Source organism: Salmo trutta, chromosome 26, assembly GCF_901001165.1.
Source record: "Salmo trutta chromosome 26, fSalTru1.1, whole genome shotgun sequence".
NCBI classification, from domain to species: Eukaryota; Metazoa; Chordata; class Actinopteri; order Salmoniformes; family Salmonidae; genus Salmo; species Salmo trutta.
In genome coordinates this window covers 31,743,976-31,765,173 of record NC_042982.1, presented here as the reverse complement: position 1 = coordinate 31,765,173, position 21,198 = coordinate 31,743,976, and the positions used below count along the sequence as shown (strand labels likewise).

The following is a 21,198-nucleotide window of genomic DNA, read 5'->3' as shown; positions in this document are numbered from 1 at the left end:
GTTTACCCTCTCTACTGTTAGAAAGCCGGATCAACTAAGAATACCTAAGAGTGAATTAAACTATTTTGAAAACGCAATTAATGGAATTAACTGGAATGATCTCTTGTCCTATACAGACGTGGAAGCTGATAGTCAGGTTTTTCTATCCACAATCCAGACTACAATAAATGGTTTCCTAAAGGAAATCAAATCCAAACCTGGCCAAAAGAGTACTCTTCCTTGGCTAAATAGAGAAATCTGGAAATTGATGAAAGAACGAGATTATGCTCTAAAAACAGCCCTAAAATCAAAATTAGAGCATGACAGACGTAGGTTTACCATGTTGAGAAATAAGGTGATGAAAAAAATCAGACAGGCCAAGGCAAACTTTTTTATTAACATAATTGGTGAGGCAAAGGGAAATTCTAAATTGATCTGGGAGAATCTAAAAAACAGGGAAAGACCATAGTAACACTGCAAAAAGACTAGACATCACGGTGAATAACAATCTAACACAGGATACAGTCGAAATAGCAATAGCCTTCAATTCCTACTTTATTGACCCCTGTCAGGGTACTGACACAGAACCCCTCCACTGGTTTCTTGGGCTCAGTGCTAGTGAACGACGCTCAACCTGTCTTCATCATAAGGGAGATTTCTGAGTCAAAGGTGAACAAGGTGATTAGCTCACTAAAGAACTCTAAATCCAAAGATGTGTTTGGACTGGACTCTACCTTTCTTAAAAACTAGAAAGAGTCATTCATTCGCCCCATTACTAAGGTCACCAACACATCTATTGGTCTTGGGGTGTTTCCAAGGGTATGGAAGTCAGCCATAATAACGGACATCTTTAAATCGGGCGACCCTGCTGACGTGAGTACTGTAACACTGTGGTGTCGACGGTTGTTGAAAAGTGTGTAGCAGAACAACTGATTGCCCACCTCAACAACAGCCCCTTCACATTACACTCCATGCAGTTTGGCTTCAGAGCAAAACACTCCACAGAAACGGCCAACTGCTTTCTTCTGGAAAATGTGAAGTCCAAGATGGACAAAGGGGGCGTTGTTGGGGCTGTGTTTCTGGACCTAAGGAAGGCTTTTGATACTGTTAACCATGAGATTCTCATCACAAAATTGTCCAAGCTCAACTTTTCCCCCGATGCCTTGAGATGGATGAAATCATACCTTGTAGGCAGAACTCAGTGTGTCAGAGTGAGCAATGAGCTGTCGCCCACTCTTCGCTATGATGTGGGCGTGCCCCAAGGGTCAATACTGGGGCCCCTTCTGTTCAGCCTGTACATTAATGATCTGCCCTCTGTCTGTACTGGGTCTGGAGTTCAAATGTATGCAGATGATACAGTGATATATGTGCATGCAAAGAGCAAACAACAAGCTGCACAAGAACTACCTACTGTAATGGTCCAGGTTACAAAGTGGCTCAATGACATTGCATCTCAATGTGAAAAAAACTGCTGTCGTAAGGAGGAGCGGACCAAAGTGCAGCGTGTGTGTCGTTCCACATTTTATTTACACTGTGAAACTATGCAATACATATAAATAAACTTTGATAACAAAAAACAACAAACCGTGACGCAGAGGTGAAACATACACTGACTCAAAGATAATCTCCCACTAACCCAGGTGGAAAAAACCCTACTTAAGTATGATCTCCAATTAGAGACAACAAGGACCAGCTGCCTCTAATTGGAGATCATCCCAAACAAACCAACATAGAAACACAAAACTAGCACCTAACAACATAGATATAGAAAACCTAGAACACAACAAAGAACTACAAATCTCGAATGCCCACCCAAATCACACCCTGACCTAACCAAAATAGAGAAACAAAACGTCTCTCTCAGGTCAGGGTATGACAGTACCCCCCCCCCCCCCAAAGGTGCGGACTCCCGGCCGCAAACCTGAACCTATAGGGGAGGGTCCGGGTGGGTATCTACCTATGGTGGCAGCTCTGGTTCGGGGCGTAGCCCCTGCTCTGCCCGCTGATCCCTCTGCTTTTGTGTCGCCGGAGGAACCAGACCGTGGATCGTCGCCGGAAGCTCTGAACCGTAGATCATCGCCGGAGGCTCCGGGCTGCGGGCCGCTGCTGGAGGCTCCGGGCTGGGGACCGTCTCAGGAGGTTCCGGACTGGGGACCGTCTCAGGAGGTTCCGGACTGGGGACCATCGCTGCAGGCTCCATGCCATGGATCATCACTGCAGGCTCCGCGCCATGGATCACCACTGGAGGCTTTGTGCCATGGATCATCCCTACAGGCTCCGGGCAATGGATCATCCCTACAGGCTTCGCGCCATGGATCATCCCTACAGGCTTCTTGCCATGGATTATCCCTACAGGCTCCGGGCCATGGATCATCCCTACAGGCTTCGTGCCATGGATCATCACTGGAGGCTTCGGACCATGGATCATCACTGGAGGCTTCTTACGTGAAGCCGGAACAGGTCTCAACGGACTGGGGAATGTTGCTGGAGGCTCCGTACTGGGGGACGTCGCCGGAAGCTCTGGACTGGGAAGACACACTGGAGGCCTAATGCGTGGGGCTGGCACAGGTGGCGCCAGACTGGTAACACGCACCTCAGGGCGAGTGCGAGGAGCAGGAACAGGACACACCGGACTGGGCAGGCGCACTAGAGACCTGATGCGTGGGGCTGGCACAGGTGGCGCCAGACTGGAGACACGCACCTCACGGTAAGCACGAGGAGTTGGCTCAGGTCTCCAACCTGACTCTGCCAATCTCTCCGTGTGCCCCCCCCAAGAAAAATTGGGGGCTGCCTCTCGTGCTTCCCTTGTTGCCGTGCTCTCGCTGCCTCCACCTGTTCCCATGGGAGGCGCTTTTCTCCTGCCCCTAAATCCTCCAAAGCCCTGGATATACTCCTCCTTATCTCCTCAATAGTCCACTGGTCCATACCACGCTGCTTGGTCCTTTGGTGGTGGGAGATTCTGTCACGGCTGTCGTAAGGAGGAGCGGACCAAAGTGCAGCGTGTGTGCCGTTCCACATTTTATTTACACTGTGAAAATATGCAATACATATAAATAGACTTGAATAACAAAAAAACAACAAACCATGACGCAGAGGTGAAACATACACTGACTCAAAGATAATCTCCCACCAACCCAGGTGAAAAAAAACCCTACTTAAGTATGATCTCCAATTAGAGACAACGAGGACCAGCTGCCTCTAATTGGAGATCATCCCAAACAAACCAACATAGAAATACAAAACTAGAACCTAACAACATAGAAATAGAAAACATAGAATACAACAAAGAACCACAAATCTCGAATGCCCACCCAAATCACACCCTGACCTAACCAAAATAGAGAAACAAAACGTCTCTCTCAGGTCAGGGCGTGACAGTTTGCATGTTCTTCACAAAGAGGGCAACAGATGCTACTGAGCCAGATGTCTATGTGTCAGGGGAGAAGCTCCAGGTGGTATCTAATTTTAAGTACTTTGGCATCATACTTGATTCCAACCTCTCTTTTAAAAAGCATGTGAAAAAGGTAATTCAAACATATGGCAGCAGATCCACAAGGTCTGCCATGAGAGGTGACTGTATAGTTCCCTTAATTAAGGAAAGGCACCTTTAGTAAATCCGCTTTCTCTGTGAGACCTTCCCATGTCTGGAATACACTGCCATCAGACACACATAACTGCACCACATATCCCACTTTCACAAAATGCATGAAGACATGGCTAAAGGTCAATCAGATTTGTGAACATAATCCCTAGCTGTGTATTGCCGCTTTCCATGTTGTCTGTTGTCTGTAGCTTGTGAGGTGTGGAAACACTTTGTTGCTTTTATGGATTTTGTCTTGTTGCTTTTTGTTCTATGTTTCTCTGTCTGTATGCTATATCTTGCTTGTCCTATGTTGCTCTGTCTGTATGCTATGTCTTGCTTGTCCTATGTTGCTCTGCGTGTGCTCACTGCTCATTGATTGTCTGTATTGTAATTGTTTTTAATAACCTGCCCAGGGACTGCGGTTGAAAATTAGCCGGCTGGCTAAAACCGGCACTTTTACTGAAACGTTGATTCATGTGCACTGTCCCTGTAAAAATAAAATAAACTCAAAACTCAAACCCACAATTAAGGAAGGTTTTGACTATGTACACACTCAGTGAGCACAGCCTTGCTATTAAGAGACCCCCCCCCCATACACTCACAGAGTGATATTGAGACACAGAATACTTTCTGAAGGCAATGCACTCAATGCACAGTCTGTAGACTGTCCTGAGAGGAGTGCATTGCCTTCAGAAAGTATTCATACCTCTTGACTTATTACACATTTTGTTGCTACAGCCTGAATTCAAAATTGCTTAAAAAAAAATATGTCACTCATCTACACACAATACCCCATAATGACAAAGTAATTAAAACATTTTTTTTATGTTTGCACATTTATTAAAAATGAAATTCTGAAATATCTCATTTACATAAGTATTCACACCACTGTCTTGCCATAGAATTCCCAATAGATTTAAGTAAAAACTGTAACTTGGCCACACAGGAACATTCATGGTCTTCTTGGTAAGCAACTCCAGTGTAGATTTGTTTTAGGTTATTGTCCTGCTGAAAGGTGAATTCCTCTCCCAGTGTCTGGTGGAAAACAGACTCAACCAGGTTTCCTCTAGGATTTTGCCTGTGCTTAGCTCCATTCCGTAAATGTTTTATCCTGAAAAACTCCCCAGTCCTTAAAGATTACAAGCATACCCATAACATGACCCAGCCACCACTATGCTTGTAAATATGGAGAGTGGTACTCAGTAATGTGTTGTATTGGATTTGCCATAAACATAACACTTCATATTCAGGACAAAATGTGAATTGCTTTGCCACATGTTTTGCAGTATTACTTTAGTACCTTGTTTCAAAGAGAATGCATGTATTGGAATATTTGTATTCTGTACAGGCTTCCTTCTTTTCATTCTGTCAATTAGGTTAGTATTGTGGAGTAACTACAATGTTGTTGATCCATTCTCAGTTTTCTCCTTTCTCCTATTAACTCTGTAACTGTTTTAAAGTCCCCATTGGCCTCATGGTGAAACCTCTGAGAGGTTTCCTTCCTTTCCGGCTACTGAGTTTGGAAGGACACCTGTATTTTTGTAGTGACTGGGTGTATTCGATACACCATCCAAAGTGTAATAAAAAATGTCACCATGTTCAAAGGGATATTCAATGTCTGTTTTTTTATTTTTACTCATCTACCAATATGGGCACTTCTTCGTGAGGCATTAGAAAACCTCCCTGGTCTTAGTGTTTGAATGTGAGTTTGAAATTCACTGTTCGACTGAGGGACCTTACAGATAATGTTTGGGGTACAGAGATGTGGTAGACATTAAAAAATAATGTTTAACATTAGTATTGCACACAGAGTGAGTCCATGCAACTTATTATGTGACTTGTTAAGCACAGTTTTACTCCTGATCTTATTTAGACTAGCCATAACAAAGGGGTTGAATACTTATTGACTCAAGACATTTCAGCTTTTCCTTTTTAATTAATTAGTAAAAATAAAATAACATAATTCCACTTTGACATTATGGGGTATTGTGTGTAGGCCAATGACAACAAAAATATCAATTGAATCCATTTTAGATTCCGGTTGTAACACAGCAAAATGTGGAAAAGGTCAAGTGTGAATACTTTCTGAAGGCACTGTATGTTTTACTGCAGTAAAAAATACACACTGTAATTAACAGGCCTCTATGATGCATACACACACACACACACACACACACACACACACACACACACACACACACACACACACACACACACACACACACACACTCAGGGAAATTGACATGGAACAAGACAATACAGTACACATACCTCTCTGTAGCTCAGCTTGCCGTCGAAGTCCTCATCCACCTCTTTGATCATGTTCTTGAGGCCCAGGTGGGTCTGAGGAGCTCCCAGCTTCTCCATCATCAGCTTCAGCTCCATCAGGTCTATGAAGCCGTCCTTACCACTGTCAAACCTCCAGAGAGAAGAGGGTTGATCCATGAACTTACATTATAACAGCACAACTCTATGAAGCCCTCCTTACCACTGTCAAACCTACATACACTATACAGTGAGGGAAAAAAGTATTTGATCCCCTGCTGATTTTGTACGTTTGCCCACTGATAAAGAAATGATCAGTCTATCATTTTAATGGTAGGTTTATTTGAACAGTGAGAGGCAGAAATGTTATATATTGATTTGCATTTTAATGAGGGAAATACGTTTTTGACTCCCTCTCAATCAGAAAGATTTCTGGCTCCCAGGTGTCTTTTATACAGGTGACGAGCTGAGATTAGGAGCACACTCTTAAAGGGAGTGCTCCTAATCTCTGTTTGTTACCTGTATAAAAGACACCTGTCCACAGAAGCAATCAATCAGATTCCAAACTCTCCACCATGGCCAAGACCAAAGAGCTCTCCAAGGATGTCAGGGACAAGATTGTAGACCTACACATGGCTGGAATGGGGTACAAGACCATCGCCAAGCAGCTTGGTGAGAAGGTGACAACAGTTGGTGCGATTATTCGCAAATGGAAGAAACACAAAATAACTGTCAGTCTCCCTCGGCCTGGGGCTCCATGCAAGATCTCACCTCGTGGAGTTGCAATGATCATGAGAACGGTGAGGAATCAGCCCAGAACTACACGGGAAGATCTTGTCAATGATCTCAAGGCAGCTGGGACCATAGTCACCGAGAAAACAATTGGTAACACACTACGCCGTGAAGGACTGAAATCCTGCAGCGCCCGCAAGGTCCCCCTGCTCAAGAAAGCACATATACATGCCCGTCTGGGTGAAAGTGTTGTGGTCAGATGAGACCAAAATGGAGCTCTTTGGCATCAACTCAACTCGCCGTGTTTGGAGGAGGAGGAATGCTGCCTATGACCCCAAGAACACCATCCCCACCATCAAACATGGAGGTGGAAACATTATGCTTTGGGGGTGTTTTTCTGCTAAGGGGACAGGACAACTTCACCGCATCAAAGGGGCGATGGACGGGGCCATGTACCGTCAAATCTTGGGTGAGAACCTCCTTCCCTCAGCCAGGGCATTGACAATGGATCGTGGATGGGTATTCCAGCATGACAATGACCCAAAACTCACGGCCAAGGCAACAAAGGAGTGGCTCAAGAAGAAGCACATTAAGGTCCTGGAGTGGCCTAGCCAGTCTCCAGATCTTAATCCCATAGAAAATCTGTGGAGGGAGCTGAAGGTTTGAGTTGCCAAACGTCAGCCTCGAAACCTTAATGACTTGGAGAAGATCTGCAAAGAGGAGTGGGACAAAATCCCTCCTGAGATGTGTGCAAACCTGGTGGCCAACTACAAGAAACGTCTGACCTCTGTGATTGCCAACAAGGGTTTTGCCACCAAGTACTAAGTCATGTTTTGCAGAGGGGTCAAATACTTATTTCCCTCATTAAAATGCAAATCAATATATAACATTTTTGACATGCGTTTTTCTGGATTTCTTTGTTGTTATTCTGTCTCTCACTGTTCAAATAAACCTACCATTAAAATTATAGACTGATCATTTCTTTGTCAGTGGGCAAACGTACAAAATCAGCAGGGGATCAAATACTTTTTCCCTCACTGTATATACACAATTATGTGGATACCCCTTCAAATTAATGGATTCAGCTATTTAAGCCACACCCGTTGCTGACAGGTGTATAAAATAGAGCACACAGCCATGCAATCTCCATAGAGAAACATTGGCAGTAGAAGCTGATGAATCAGCTTCACCATCTGGCAGTCCGACGGACAAATCTGGGTTTGGCAGATGCCAGGAGAATACTGCCTGCCCAAATGCATAGTGCCAACTGTGAAGTTTGGTGGAGGAGGAATTATGGTCTGGGGCTGTTTTTTTATGGTTCAGGTTAGGCCCCTTAGTTCCAGTGTAGGGAAATCCTATCGCTAAAGCATTTATTGACATTCTAGACACAAGCATTTCGCTACACCTGCAATAACATCTGCTAGACACGTGTATGTGACCAATACAATTTGATTTGATTTGATTTAGACGATTCTGTGCTTCCAACTTTGTGGCAACAGTTTGGGGAAGGCCCTTTCCTGTTTCAGCATGACAAGGCCCCGTGTACAAAGCGAGGTCCATACAGAAATGGTTTGTCAAGATTGGTGTGGAAGAACTTGTCTGGCATGCACAGTGCCCTGACCTCAACCCCATTGAATACCTTTGGGATGAATTGGAACACAGACTGCGAACCAGGCCTAATCGCCCAACATCAGTGCCCGATCTCACTATTGCTCTTGTGGCTGAATGGAAGCAAGTCCCCGCAGCAATGTTCCAACATCTACTGGAAAGCCTTCCCAGAAGAGTGCCCATGATTCTGGTATGAAATGTTCGATGAGCAGGTGTCCACATACTTGGTCATGTAGTGTACAGGTGTGTCTACATACAGCCAGGGAGAGAGGAAGGTACACAGACATTACACTACCTCACATTAAATTACCAGGAGAGAAAACATGTAATGTCTGTTTGTCATAAAGGACAGAAACTATGGGTCATAGATAGTTATATAGTCAACAACTACAGCCCAGAGGTGTTTCTCATGGTCAGCTCAAATGCTCAGCAAAACCTCATGGCTCTAGTAAGATATGTGCCAAGTTCAGCCTAGACTGGCTGACAGGCACAATGTGGTGAAAGGCATCTATACCATGAGTCTGAACAGACGGCCACATCTAGACATACAGATACAGGCCCTAAGCCTACCAATTACATTAAACACACACACACACACACACACACACACACACGCGTGTGTGTGTGTGTGTGTGTGTGTGTGTGTGTGTGTGTGTGTGTGTGTGTGTGTGTGTGTGTGTGTGTGTGTGTGTGTGTGTGTGTGTGAAATGCGTGTGTGTGTGTGAAATGCGTGTGTGTGTGTGTGTGTGTGTGTGTGTTTGAGAGGGGGCCTGCAAGGGCCCCCTCTCTATCTGACACAACAAGTGTTTTCAGATCCGTTCACACAGCTGTTTGAGAGGCACTGGATCTGGGTGTGAGTGAGGAAACACACACACTCTCTCTCACACACACAAAGAAACACACACGTGTGCTCCTTTCTTGCCGACGCCTGAATGGTAGGAGTGTAATCTGGTCAGACCAGAAACCAAAGAGTTATTTCAGTCCAACTCTTCAAAGGCCATAGGAACTAAACCCCCTCCCTTCAAAACAACCTGTTTAGGACTATTAACTTCTTAACAATCAGCCTAAAGATATCATCTCAGTAGCACAAAGGACCATTGATTTGAACCCCACCCCATCACTTTAAAGGCAAACCTTCCTTTACTAATGCTAAACACCCATCCCAAAATAAATCATTGTTACTAATACATCCACCCAATACTGTAACCCACCCAATACTGTAACCCACCCAATACTGTAACTTACCCAATACTGTAACTCACCCAATACTCTAACTTACCCAATACTGTAACCCACCCAATACTGTAACTCACCCAATACTGTAACTCACCCAATACTGTAACCCACCCAATACTGTAACTCACCCAATATTGTAACCCACCCAATACTGTAACCCACCCAATACTGTAACTCACCCAATACTCTAACTTACCCAATACTGTAACCCACCCAATACTGTAACTCACCCAATACTGTAACCCACCCAATACTGTAACTCACCCAATACTGTAACTCACCCAATACTGTAACCCACCCAATACTGTAACTTACCCAATACTGTAACTCACCCAATACTCTAACTTACCCAATACTGTAACTCACCCAATACTGTAACTCACCCAATACTGTAACCCACCCAATACTGTAACTCACCCAATACTGTAACTCACCCAATACTGTAACACTACTCATTCCCCTCACACAACACATTTCCTGCCATCTGTGTTCTAAAACAGCTGGTTCATTTTGGCCCTCCACAGCTGACCAGCATGACAACTGTTCACAGCAATGGATGACCCCAGAGCAGCTTAGCAACTGTCACCTGTACATACAGGACTCACTCCACAGCTTAGTGACAGGTCCTAGTCCAGATCCTCAGCTGGGTCAGTCAGTATCTCACAATAACAACATGTTATGCTGAAAGAACAGAAAAGCTGTCTAGTCAGAAGCACTTGATCACTATGATCATTAAAATACTACTCTAGGCTACTATTACAGCCCCAGCTTTCTACCACAATCTACAGACTGAAAGTCTGCTGAAAGCTTTGACCTAAGAAAAATAGAAAGGCTGTTTGGCTATCAAAAACTCAAAAGTGAAACGTTGCAAGAAAACATTGTTGTGGAATGTCTTCCATTGTAACTAGTGACACTGCCACAGCCACAGCTACTGTCCATGGTCAGGCCTTACTGTCCCACAGCTAACTTCCTGCAGTATGGTAATTATAGATACCAAGGCTTTTGGCATGGACACTGTATTTTTGGGATCTCATTCTCTCTCCATTTCCCTCTCACTCCCTCCCTCTCCCTCTCCCTCCCTGTCTCTTTTCCTCTCCCCTCTCTCTTTCTCTCTCCCCCTCTCTCTCTCATTCCCTCTCTCTCCCTCTGTCTCTCCCCTTCTCTCTCTTTCCCTCTCCTTCCTCTGTATCTCTCTCTCTTTCCTTCTCTATATATCCTTCCCTTCCCTCCCCCTCTCGCTCTCTCCCTCTGTCTCTCCCCCTTTTTCCCTCATCTCTCTCTCTCTCTCTCTCTCTCTCCCTCCCTCCCTTCCCTACCCCTCTCTCTCTCCCTTTCTATCCATCACCCCTTTCTCTCTCCCTGCCTCTCCCCCTCCTTTCCTCTCCCCCCTCTCTCTCTCCCCCTCACCCCTTTCTCTCTCTCTCTACCCCCCCCCCGCTCTCTATCCCCTCTCTTTCTCTCTCAGCAGGAGTGTATTTAGGTCACTCCTGCTGCTATAAGGCGTATAGTGTCAGAGTGAAGATGGAGCAGGTAAGGGCCGACTGATAGGGCCACATCCTCATCTCTAATGCAGCCTGTTTTAGACTAGCGTCAGGCTAGGCACGTGTCTGTGCATTTTCACCCCGGAGACAGGAATATTTGTGGGGAGAAAACAGAGAAATTAGTGAAAAAGCCATCCCTCAGAAATCACAGTGACTAACACATTACCACCATAGGCTGATTTTAGAGCATTGACTCAATCAAAAGTCAGAATTGTGACTACACTTAGAAAAAAGGGTTCCAAAAGGGTTATTCTGTTGTCCCCATAGGATAACTGTTTTTGGTTTCAAGTAGAACTATTTTGGGTTCCTGGTAGAACCCTCTGTGTAAAGGGTTCAACATGAAACTCAAAAGGGTTCTACCTGGAACCAAAAATGGTTCTTCAAGGATTCTCCTATGGGGACAGTCGAAGAACCCTTTTAGGTTCTACAGTACATAGCAACTTTTTTTCTAAGAATGTGGTGTTGATGATGAGTATGAGTTATGCAGGGTTAAAAGGCAGGGAAGGGTTAAGGCCTCTGGAATGCAGAGAAAGTGGGTGAATGAGTGGGGCAAGTGCAGCATCAGGAAAGAGAGAGAGGGTGAGAAGGGGTGAGAATTAAGGTGGTGAGGAGGAGCAGACCAATATATGATGGGATGAGGCAGAATGTAAAGGGGTGAGAGAAGGGGCAGAATTTAGGATGGAATGGCCCGGCCCTGCCCTCAATCTAGTCTACTCCCGCTTGGAACATTCCAAAGTGCCCCCTCCCTGGCCCTCACCCAAGCTAGGCTCTGTCACCATGACCGCATCCAAGCAAACTTTAGGACACAGACAGACTGGCCACTGTCTAATCAGTGTGCCCCCGCTGAGCATGTGCTTCACCCACAACTAGGTTACCCGCCAGTGGCTAGGTCAGAGGTCAAGTACCCTGCATGCAAAACTAAGGAGAGCAGGGGAGATGAAAGACGGGTTGGGTAGATAAAGGAGTCTCAACTCAGAAAATATTGATTAAGGCAAAGACAGCACACCTGACCTCTCCGCTTCAGCCAATGAAAAGCCTACAGAGAGATGATAGGATAAACTAAGGACATGGAGGTTTTACAGCACTGGAGGTTTTACAGCACTGGAGGTTTTACAGCACTTCACTCACTGTGATCTAATTAATCATCAAGGTGTGAACTTTGCACTGAAACCAAACTCTAAAGCCTTGACTGTCTATACTCATGACACTTACGACACGGGTGGGTAATGCTGCAACACGTGTTTTATCACGGGTGGGTAATGCTGCAACACGTGTCTTATCACGGGTGGGTAATGCTGCAACACGTGTTTTATCACGGGTGGGTAATGCTGCAACACGTGTTTTATCACGGGTGGGTAATGCTGCAACACGTGTTTTATCACGGGTGGGTAATGCTGCAACACGTGTCTTATCACGGGTGGGTAATGCTGCAACACGTGTTTTATCACGGGTGGGTAATGCTGCAACACGTATTTTATCACGGGTGGGTAATGCTGCAACACGTGTCTTATCATGGGTGGGTAATGCTGCAACACGTGTCTTATCACGGGTGGGTAATGCTGCAACACGTGTCTTATCACGGGTGGGTAATGCTGCAACACGTGTTTTATCACGGGTGGGTAATGCTGCAACACGTGTTTTATCACGGGTGGGTAATGCTGCAACACGTGTTTTATCACGGGTGACACGTGTCTATCACAGGGTGGACATACAGTGCATTCTAAAAGTATTCAGATCCTTGACTTTTTCCACATTTTGTTACGTTACAGTCTTATTCTCAAATGGATTAAATAAAAAAAAAGTGTTATTAATGTACACACAATACTACATAATTACAATGCTAAAACAGGTTTAGAATTTTTTTCAAATATATTAAAAATAAAAAACAGAAATACCTAATTTACATAAGTGTAAGTGTTGTTACATAGATACTGTGTTCACGATGCATGATTAATACATAATTCAAGGTTTATTCGATGTAGTAAATAAATAAATGATTTATTGATGTATAGATAAGAATTTAAATGTGATGTAACATGTAAATTAACGTTAGGCCATTGTCTGTGTTTTTATGTTCCATCCCGGAACTAATGTTCTCTGTTGTGTTACTGCTACGGAATTTGTTAATTGACTGTGTGCAATCTAACTTAAGCAGATCTTAGTCTGAGTCATAATTGTTGATGGCAGAGGCTAAGAAAGACAGTAAAGGGACTTTCAAGGGACTTTAAGGATTCAAGAACCTCTTTTCAGGACAAGCAGCCAACGAGGTATTTTGTTCTACCTATAGAACTTTGTTCATAGTCGCGCCAAGTTCCATTTGTATTGTCGCGCCAAGCGCCATTTGTATTGTTGCGCCGAGCGCCATTTGTATTTCTTTGTTTCAGTACTGTATAATTTATCAACGTTACTGTGTTCATTCAAACATATAGTTCTCACGGCGTGACGTGGATGCATCGGAGAAAAAGACCTGCAATGCAATAAACGCCCGTTTCAAGGAACCAACCTGTGTCTGTTGTCGTGAAGAGAGCTACAATAAGTATTCAGACCCTTTGCTATGAGCTTCCTGGTGCATCCTGTTTCCATTGATCATCCTTGATATGTTTCTACAACTTCATTGGACTCCACCTGTGGTAAATTCAATTGATTGGACATGATTTGGATCGTGTCCAAGACACAGGATCATGTCAAGACACAGATCTGGGGAAGGTTACCAAAAAATGTCTGCAGAATTGAAGGTCCCCAAGAACACAGTGGCCTCCATCATTCTCAAATGGAAGAAGTTTGGAACCACCAAGACTCTTCCTAGAGCTGGCCGCCCAGCCAAACTGAACAATTGGGGAGGTGATCAAGAACCCGATGTTCACTCTGACAGAGCTCCAGAGTTCCTCTGTGTAGATGGGAGAACATTCCAGAAGGACAACCATCTCTACAGCACTCCACCAATCAGGCCTTTATAGTAGAGTGGCTAGACGGAAGCCACTCCTCAGTAAAAGGCACATGACAGACCGCTTGGAGTTTGCCAAAAAGCACAGAAAGGACTCTCAGACCATGAGAAACAATATTCTCTGGTCTGATGAAACAAAGATTGAACTCTTTGGCCTGAATGCCAAGCGTCACGTCGAGAGAAAACATGGCAACATTCCCTACGATGAAGCATGGTGGTGGCAGCATCATGCTGTGGGGATGTCTTTCAGCGGCAGGGACTGGGAGACTAGTCAGGATCAAGGCAAAGAAGAACAGAGCAAAGTACAGAGATCCTTGATGAAAACCTGCTCCAGAGCGCTCAGGACCTCAGACTTGGGCGAAGGTTCACCTTCCAACAGGACAACAACCCTAAGCACATAGCCAAGACAACGCAGGAGTGGCTTCGGGACAATCCACCAAATGTCCTTGATTGGCCCAGCCAGAGCGCGAACTTGAACCCGATCGAACATCTCTGGAGAGACCTGAAAATAGCTGTACAGCAACACTCCCCATCCAACACGACAGAGCTTGAGAGGATCTGCAGAGAAGAATGAGAGAGACTCCCCATATACAGGTGTGCCAAGCTTGTAGCGTCATACCCAAGAAGACTCGAGGATGTAATCACTGCCAAAGGTGCTTCAACAAAGTACTGGGGAAAGGGTCTGAATACTTATGTAAATTTGATATTTTAGTTTTTTATTTGAAACAAATCAGCAAAAATGTCTACAAACCTGTTTTGGCTTTGTCATTATGGGGTATTGTGTGTAGATTGATGAGGGAAAAAAACATTTTAATCAATTTTAGAATATGGCTGTAACGTAACAAAATGTGGAAAAAGTCAAGGGGTCTGAATACTTTCAGAATGCATTGTATGTCTAGGAAGTGCTCCAGTGATGGCTATAGGGGAGATGGATAAAACCTGCCCCGGGCAAAACAGCTTCAGAGTCATAGAGGGAGAAGATGGGACTATGGAGACAGAGGACACATTCAACCAACACCCGAACAGAATAGAGAATCTGGGGCAGTGTGAGTGAGTGAGTGAGTGAGTGAGTGAGTGAGTGAGTGAGTGAGTGAGTGAGTGAGTGAGTGAGTGAGTGAGTGAGTGAGTGAGTGAGTGAGAGAGAGAGAGAGAGAGAGGCATGTTTACTAAATCTTTCTTCATGAGTGCATCTAAGTGCAGTTTGTCAATGAGAGGCGTGTTCAAGTAAATCCTCAGGAAAGAGGGTGATACCAGGCCCCCCTACTTTCTCCCTCTCTCTGTGACCCATTTGCTCCTCTACATACTGGCTCTTCCTTTCCAACTGTGCTGAGAGCGAAACTAGGCCAAACTCAAATGTAAAACTCAAGTTTAAATACATAGTCCTGGAAAAACTGCAGTGTCACTGCGTCTACCCACGAATCAATATCCTTCTCTACGCTGTGTTCACATGCACCTGTAGCTACAAAGCTTTAGATGAACAGATGAACTGGGACAACAGTATTACATGTTGTCAACAGAAATGCAAGTAGTCTCCCCTACAGCTCTGAGCAAATACATGGACACTACTAGTCTCACACACAGAGGCTGTCCAGTCTCTGTATACAGTAGGGTCTCCTCTCGTCAGTGGTCCCTCCTCTCACACACACACACACACTCACACTCACACTCACACACACACACACACACACACACACACACACACACACACACACACACACACACACACACACACACACACAATTGTCACACAGGAGAGGGGGTGTCACTGGGGACAAAGTGTTTGAGAAGAGTGGCCCTTGTGCCTCCAGTGAAAAATGACAGTAGCAAAATGACTGTACAGTTCCATTGGCCCAGGAGAAAACATTATTCTGGCCTGGTACAGAGGATATCAATAAAGCCCAGTATAGCCACACATCCACCCCACTGGCTCCATGAATTTCCTAAAAGGTTGGTGCGGCAGAGACCGGAGTGACAAAGCAGGCTCTAGCCACACACACACACACACACACACACACACACACACACACACACACACACACACACACACACACACACACACACACACACACACCAGGTTAGTACACTACGTAGTCTATGAGAGGATTAACTGAGAGGTAGAGAACAAAATAGGGGGGGTTCTCCCTACACAATAATAATACTATTGTCATGTAAGCTATTTAGGGAGATGTATTATTAATATATATTGTGGCAGAAAACAGATAGTGTTGTAGGCTAGATGAAGACTATTCAGTCTGTGATGTTCCACAACAATTTAACTCCAAAAGCAGAAGACAGAGGTCACTCAGCAATATCAATTCACCTTGTTAATTGTGTGGTCAGGTAGTTGTCTCCCTCATAATATATAGGCTTCATCTCTTTATCACAGTGATCTGAATCAATTCCTCATACCCACTCAATTCCTTACCTGGTTGTGACTAGCCTATACTATGCACAGTGGAGTCCAGGGAGCCAAATAACACTTTTAGGCTTTTGCTTATCATGAAAAGGCCATCTATGTTATATTATGTTTATACAAACAACATACATCAACTACCATTATTTACACACTGTAACTACATTTGTAGGATATACTGAAAGCGGCAGGAGTAAAATGTTACAATTGACTCAGCAGACGGGATGAAATGTAACAGGCTGAGAAGGTAAATATAACACTGTCTTTAATGGTAAAAATGAAGGGCGATTTAAAAAATGATGATTATGATTTGAAACTGATATTTGGATGAAAATACACTAAATTGAGACCAAATATTTCAATTTGATATTTTAGGCATATCATATTGACCAAAAACGGAGTAGCCAAAATGAATATATTTTATACAAGATATTTTTAGAATTTAAGTCTAAATTTGACTTTTTTTGTAATTCTTCTAAAGTATTATCTTAGTTGTACTGCTAAACTTGATGTAAAGAAGTGTCTAAATATTATATACGATTTTAGGTACTGCATTACAACGAAACCCCCACAAAATACAACAATTATTGTCATCAACTATACCAATCAAAAGACCCTATCTTACTGATAAAAAGTGTATATGTTTAGACACAGGGAGAATGGCTCCACAAGCCTATTATCAAAAAAAGAGTATATTTACCCATTTTTGTCAATAAAACGAAAAATAATTGATGGATTTAAACTAAACTTATTAGGCATGTAGACACTAAGCAAGTATTAGGACATTTTATAACATGTTTCTAATTTGAGTTACTAAGCTGTTACAACTGACCAGGTGTTACTTTGTTCCCCGGTCTCCCCTACAGACATAACTAAGGGACATTCCCTCTTTATCAAGACAAGTCACATCAAATAACCATAGCCACATTATTCAGATTTGAATGATATTCAAATAAAAATAAAGTCTTAGCCTACCGTTTGAAAATGTTCTCCATGTCTTTGATCTGTTTGCGGGAGAACTCTTTGAATTCCGTGTAGGGATTGAACACCTTGGCCTGCTTGGGCGCCGCGTTCCCATTGTTGATGCACAGTCTCCGGGTGAGTTTCGCGGTGAGTTCCGATGTGTCATCATTGACAATGACCACCCCCGCTTTTTTCTGCGGACCAGGGACAGGGTCGCTCGCTTTCACCGGGGTCTCCTCTGGGGTAAACGGGTTGAATAGGGGAGCCGGCTCCGCGGCCAGCCCGGGCTGCAGTTTCCTCGCCAATTCGTCCGATGCCATGGTGCGTAGGATACTTTTTGACTTGATGCAATGGAAGCGTGTGCCTGGTACTCAGGATGGAAGTCAGCTGTGTCTGTCAGCTCTTGGCTCAGAGAGTTCCTTTCATCACCCAGGACAGTTTCGAGGGGGCGGAGCACAACGGAGCATCAGCATCAAAACATCATTTGAGCTATATTACATCTAAAACCAACCACAGGCGAGCCCAAGCAAATGGGAGCATACAATGAGCATAAAACGGGGCAAATAAAGGTGCAACACGAGCAGACAAGCTGTTGTTCAATTAATTGCTTGATTGAGAATGTTTCTAATTTTAGCTAGTATTTGAGGGAAATTCTTTGTATGTTTACTTGGTAATCCTTATTGTCGACCCCTATTTAGTATAGCTGTGACGCAGGTGCCACAATGCAGGCTCAATCATAAAGAAACTACAGAGGCAAAAATAACTGCGTTGGCCGGGAATCGAACCCGGGTCAACTGCTTGGAAGGCAGCTATGCTCACCACTATACCACCAACGCTCGCCGATAAAATAACGAACCTTTGGCAAGTTCACAAGCGCACTTCAGTCAGCTGATCTGATTTTGGAGCTGAATGTTTATATGTTATATTAATCAAATAGCACGGATCCCGTTACTGACATTTCCGAGATTTAGTGTCAGTCAAACAAGTGTGGGCTGGCGTGCCAAACAAAACAGTAGCCACATTAACTGCGAGGACCGGCTAAACTTGAAGTTAAACCTCAGCCTGCCAATAAAGACTTCTAATCTAGCTAAATCTAGCTAAATGAAGAAAGGTCATCATCTGCTTCCATGTTCTGTGCTGCAAATGCAGCAATGCCCACATTACGGGTTGCAGTTGCACCCTTCTCATTTATAGAACGCCCGTTGCTTGACAGGAACAAGACAGTGTAAACTGCAACGTTGTTAGAAAATTGATACATTAATGTGCGAGAGAGTGTGCGGATTTACGGTCTGGTGCGGACTCACTGGTCTGGACTGGATTAGTGAGCAGAGACGAACCGATGCCACAATATGCTCTCTCGACATTGGTCAATGCATTACTCGTGTCGTTAATTTATTGTAGACAGTTGACTACCAGCAAATTTAGATTTGATGTATAAAGCTAATTGTTTCATCGTTAACTTGTGGCTCGTTGGTCTAGGGGTATGATTCTCGCTTAGGGTGCGAGAGGTCCCGGGTTCAAATCCCGGACGAGCCCTCCTTTTGTAAAGAATAGTAAATTTTATTTAGTAGTTTAAAGGCAGGCTATCTACAACTACAATTTTAACCAATAGGAAAGACCAATACGATGCAACACAGTCTACCGCTGTTGTGTGTTTTTGTTTTTAATTTTACAAAATGGATGGCCACCTAGCGTATTCTTATATTTGAGTTAACCAACAACAACCTAGTGATAACAGCAGTTTAGAGAGTCCAGCCGTAGCTTGTGCAAAAACAAAACATTAAATACACTAAGAAAAGTTGTGACCCCGACGTGATTTGAACACGCAACCTTCTGATCTGGAGTCAGACGCGCTACCGTTGCGCCACGAGGTCCATAGTACAGTTAAACGCAACATCTCTACTTAACTATATACAGCCATGTGACTGATCGTAATACTAAAGGATTAGTAAATTGATATGACATGGCAAGACCTAAATTATATGACAATTGTTGCAAAACATCCTTTTGCATTTTGCAAAAGAAAAGCTATGTCCATTGTCCTTGGGACGTCCCTTCCCCAGATTGAAGTTTACATTTTAAATGCCTATGACCCGGTGGAAAATAAAAACCACAGGTCAGGTGTATTCAGGATGCTGTGAACACTAAATGAACACTGCAAATTCAACGACTTGATATTGAGAGTTTTGGGGGGTGAAATTTAAAGCAAGCTAATATTTTTTAGGTGGTTTGATAGTTCATTTAGACAGTCATGAAATGAGACAGGTAAACGCTAGACACAGTGGTGAACAGGAATAGATCCCAGTTCTTCGGTAGAAAGTTATATGCTGCACATGACAGGGAGTTACCAATACACCAAGGTTCTGCACGGGATTTTTTTTAAATGTAAATGGTTGATGGCAAAGGGTAACCAAATCATAGATTGCAATTTCCTTGTCCACAGACTGCTTTCAAGGTAAGGACACAAACATTTTGTTATTTGGGTGAACTGATGGTGAACTGTGAAACTATTGTGTGGTTACATTGAATATCATGCATCTTGAGCTTGCGGCCAGATCGCTACGTGCCACCAGGCGATAGTTGCATTTCTGTTGTTTCTATCTAGCAGCGATACAATGCCTGGCTACGTTTTGTGTTGTAGTGGCCATTTTGTTCAATATGAAACGGTATTAATTCAAAACCTAGATTGTTTTAATAGAAATGAGATGGCTCGTTGGTCTAGGGGTATGATTCTCGCTTTGGGTGCGAGAGGTCCCGGGTTCAAATCCCGGACGAGCCCTCTTTTTAGGTCAAGATCGTTTGATACATATTTTGCATGTCACAAAATGTGCATGTCGGCAAAAATTACAGCAGTAGTATATCCATTTGGGATATCTGTCTAGTACACTCACTGAATTATGTATTGATATGACAGATCGTGAAATCATATTATGATTTGGTTAAAACAGACGCAGTTAGCCTATCCCTCTTTATGTTGTCTTCAAAAAGCATATATGGGTAATTCAATAAATGCACTCTGGCTATGGTAGAAATATAATCTGTTGTAAAAGGATTGGCCAGTACGGGTATCGAACCCGCGACCTTCGCGTTATTAGCACGACGCTCTAACCAACTGAGCTAACCGGCCGTGAAGGAGGATTGCCAGGCAGAGTATATAGCCATAATCCAAATAGATAAGGAACGGACACTAGGTTTTCATCCAAATGGTAATAGATTTTCATGCGACTATTCTAAAATCAGCATAAAAACAATATGCGCATTTCCCCACCAGATATGTTTCCATCAATTTGGCTTGTTGCAGATACAAGGCTGTGTGTGATGATGTGGTGCATATAAAAAATATTTTTGCGGTTGAATTCCTATGTACCGAATGAAAAATACAAGTAAAATAGTTTTTTTGGGGAAGCCTGGCTTCTCTTACATCCATGAATACAAACCACTGTTTTTTACTTATTTTTCTTTGATTAATCTCTCGTTCATTTTTCTTCTTCATTAGTGCCACCAACTAGACTGGAGTGTGGAACTCGTCACCTTCGTGGGTATATGCTTGTAAAAACCAATGAGTAGATGGGAGAGGCAGGACTTGCAGCACATCAAGCTTCTAAAATAGAACCAAGTTCTATTTTAGCATCTGGCTACGCAGACGCCTATTGACGCGGGCGAGCAGTTTTGATGAAATGATTGAATAACATGTATGTGTACATTTATTTTGTAACGCTCACGCACGCAACACGGGAGGTCTGGTCAGTATGTCAAGCTCCTCCTCTCGTCTCGATGGGTCCCGCCTTGCCATGACCCTCAGCACCTGGTTCTGGACACACCTCCGTATCACAGCCTACACGTCCCTCTTCCCTGTCCTCTGGTAGTCACACTGGTACCCCTGGGTGACAAAGATGGCACAGAGGGCCTTGGTGTCGCTCTCCCCCAGGCCCAG

At 43.8% G+C, this 21,198-nt stretch overlaps 1 protein-coding gene, 1 long non-coding RNA gene and 5 other non-coding genes across 7 annotated transcripts in view; 3 read left to right on the top strand and 4 right to left on the bottom strand.

The window, feature by feature from the left end:
- The window catches only part of LOC115163660 (EF-hand domain-containing protein D1-like), a 28,683-nt gene extending 10,967 nt beyond the window's left edge, over positions 1–17,716 (bottom strand). Inside the window, exons 1-2 of the mRNA XM_029715712.1 lie at positions 17,277–17,716; positions 5,834–5,981 (exon numbers count right to left, since the gene is read on the bottom strand). Coding sequence (XP_029571572.1) covers positions 5,834–5,981; positions 17,277–17,584 — 456 coding nt within the window. The 5' untranslated portion in view covers positions 17,585–17,716. The remainder of the gene's footprint in view (positions 1–5,833; positions 5,982–17,276) is intronic.
- On the top strand, positions 12,870–13,442 carry LOC115163661 (uncharacterized). Its single transcript, XR_003869788.1, has 2 exons — positions 12,870–13,211; positions 13,374–13,442. It is a non-coding gene; the product is annotated as an uncharacterized LOC115163661 (long non-coding RNA).
- A 312-nt stretch (positions 17,717–18,028) lies between the features above and the next one.
- Positions 18,029–18,100, bottom strand: trnag-ucc (transfer RNA glycine (anticodon UCC)). Its single transcript has one exon. It is a non-coding gene; the product is annotated as a tRNA-Gly (tRNA).
- A 628-nt stretch (positions 18,101–18,728) lies between these two features.
- On the top strand, positions 18,729–18,800 carry trnap-agg (transfer RNA proline (anticodon AGG)). Its single transcript has one exon. It is a non-coding gene; the product is annotated as a tRNA-Pro (tRNA).
- Positions 18,801–19,066: 266 nt separating this feature from the next.
- Positions 19,067–19,138, bottom strand: trnaw-cca (transfer RNA tryptophan (anticodon CCA)). The gene has a single exon. It is a non-coding gene; the product is annotated as a tRNA-Trp (tRNA).
- An 833-nt stretch (positions 19,139–19,971) lies between these two features.
- Positions 19,972–20,043, top strand: trnap-ugg (transfer RNA proline (anticodon UGG)). The gene has a single exon. It is a non-coding gene; the product is annotated as a tRNA-Pro (tRNA).
- Positions 20,044–20,317: 274 nt separating this feature from the next.
- trnai-aau (transfer RNA isoleucine (anticodon AAU)) lies at positions 20,318–20,391 on the bottom strand. Its single transcript has one exon. It is a non-coding gene; the product is annotated as a tRNA-Ile (tRNA).
- Positions 20,392–21,198: the final 807 nt, after the last annotated feature.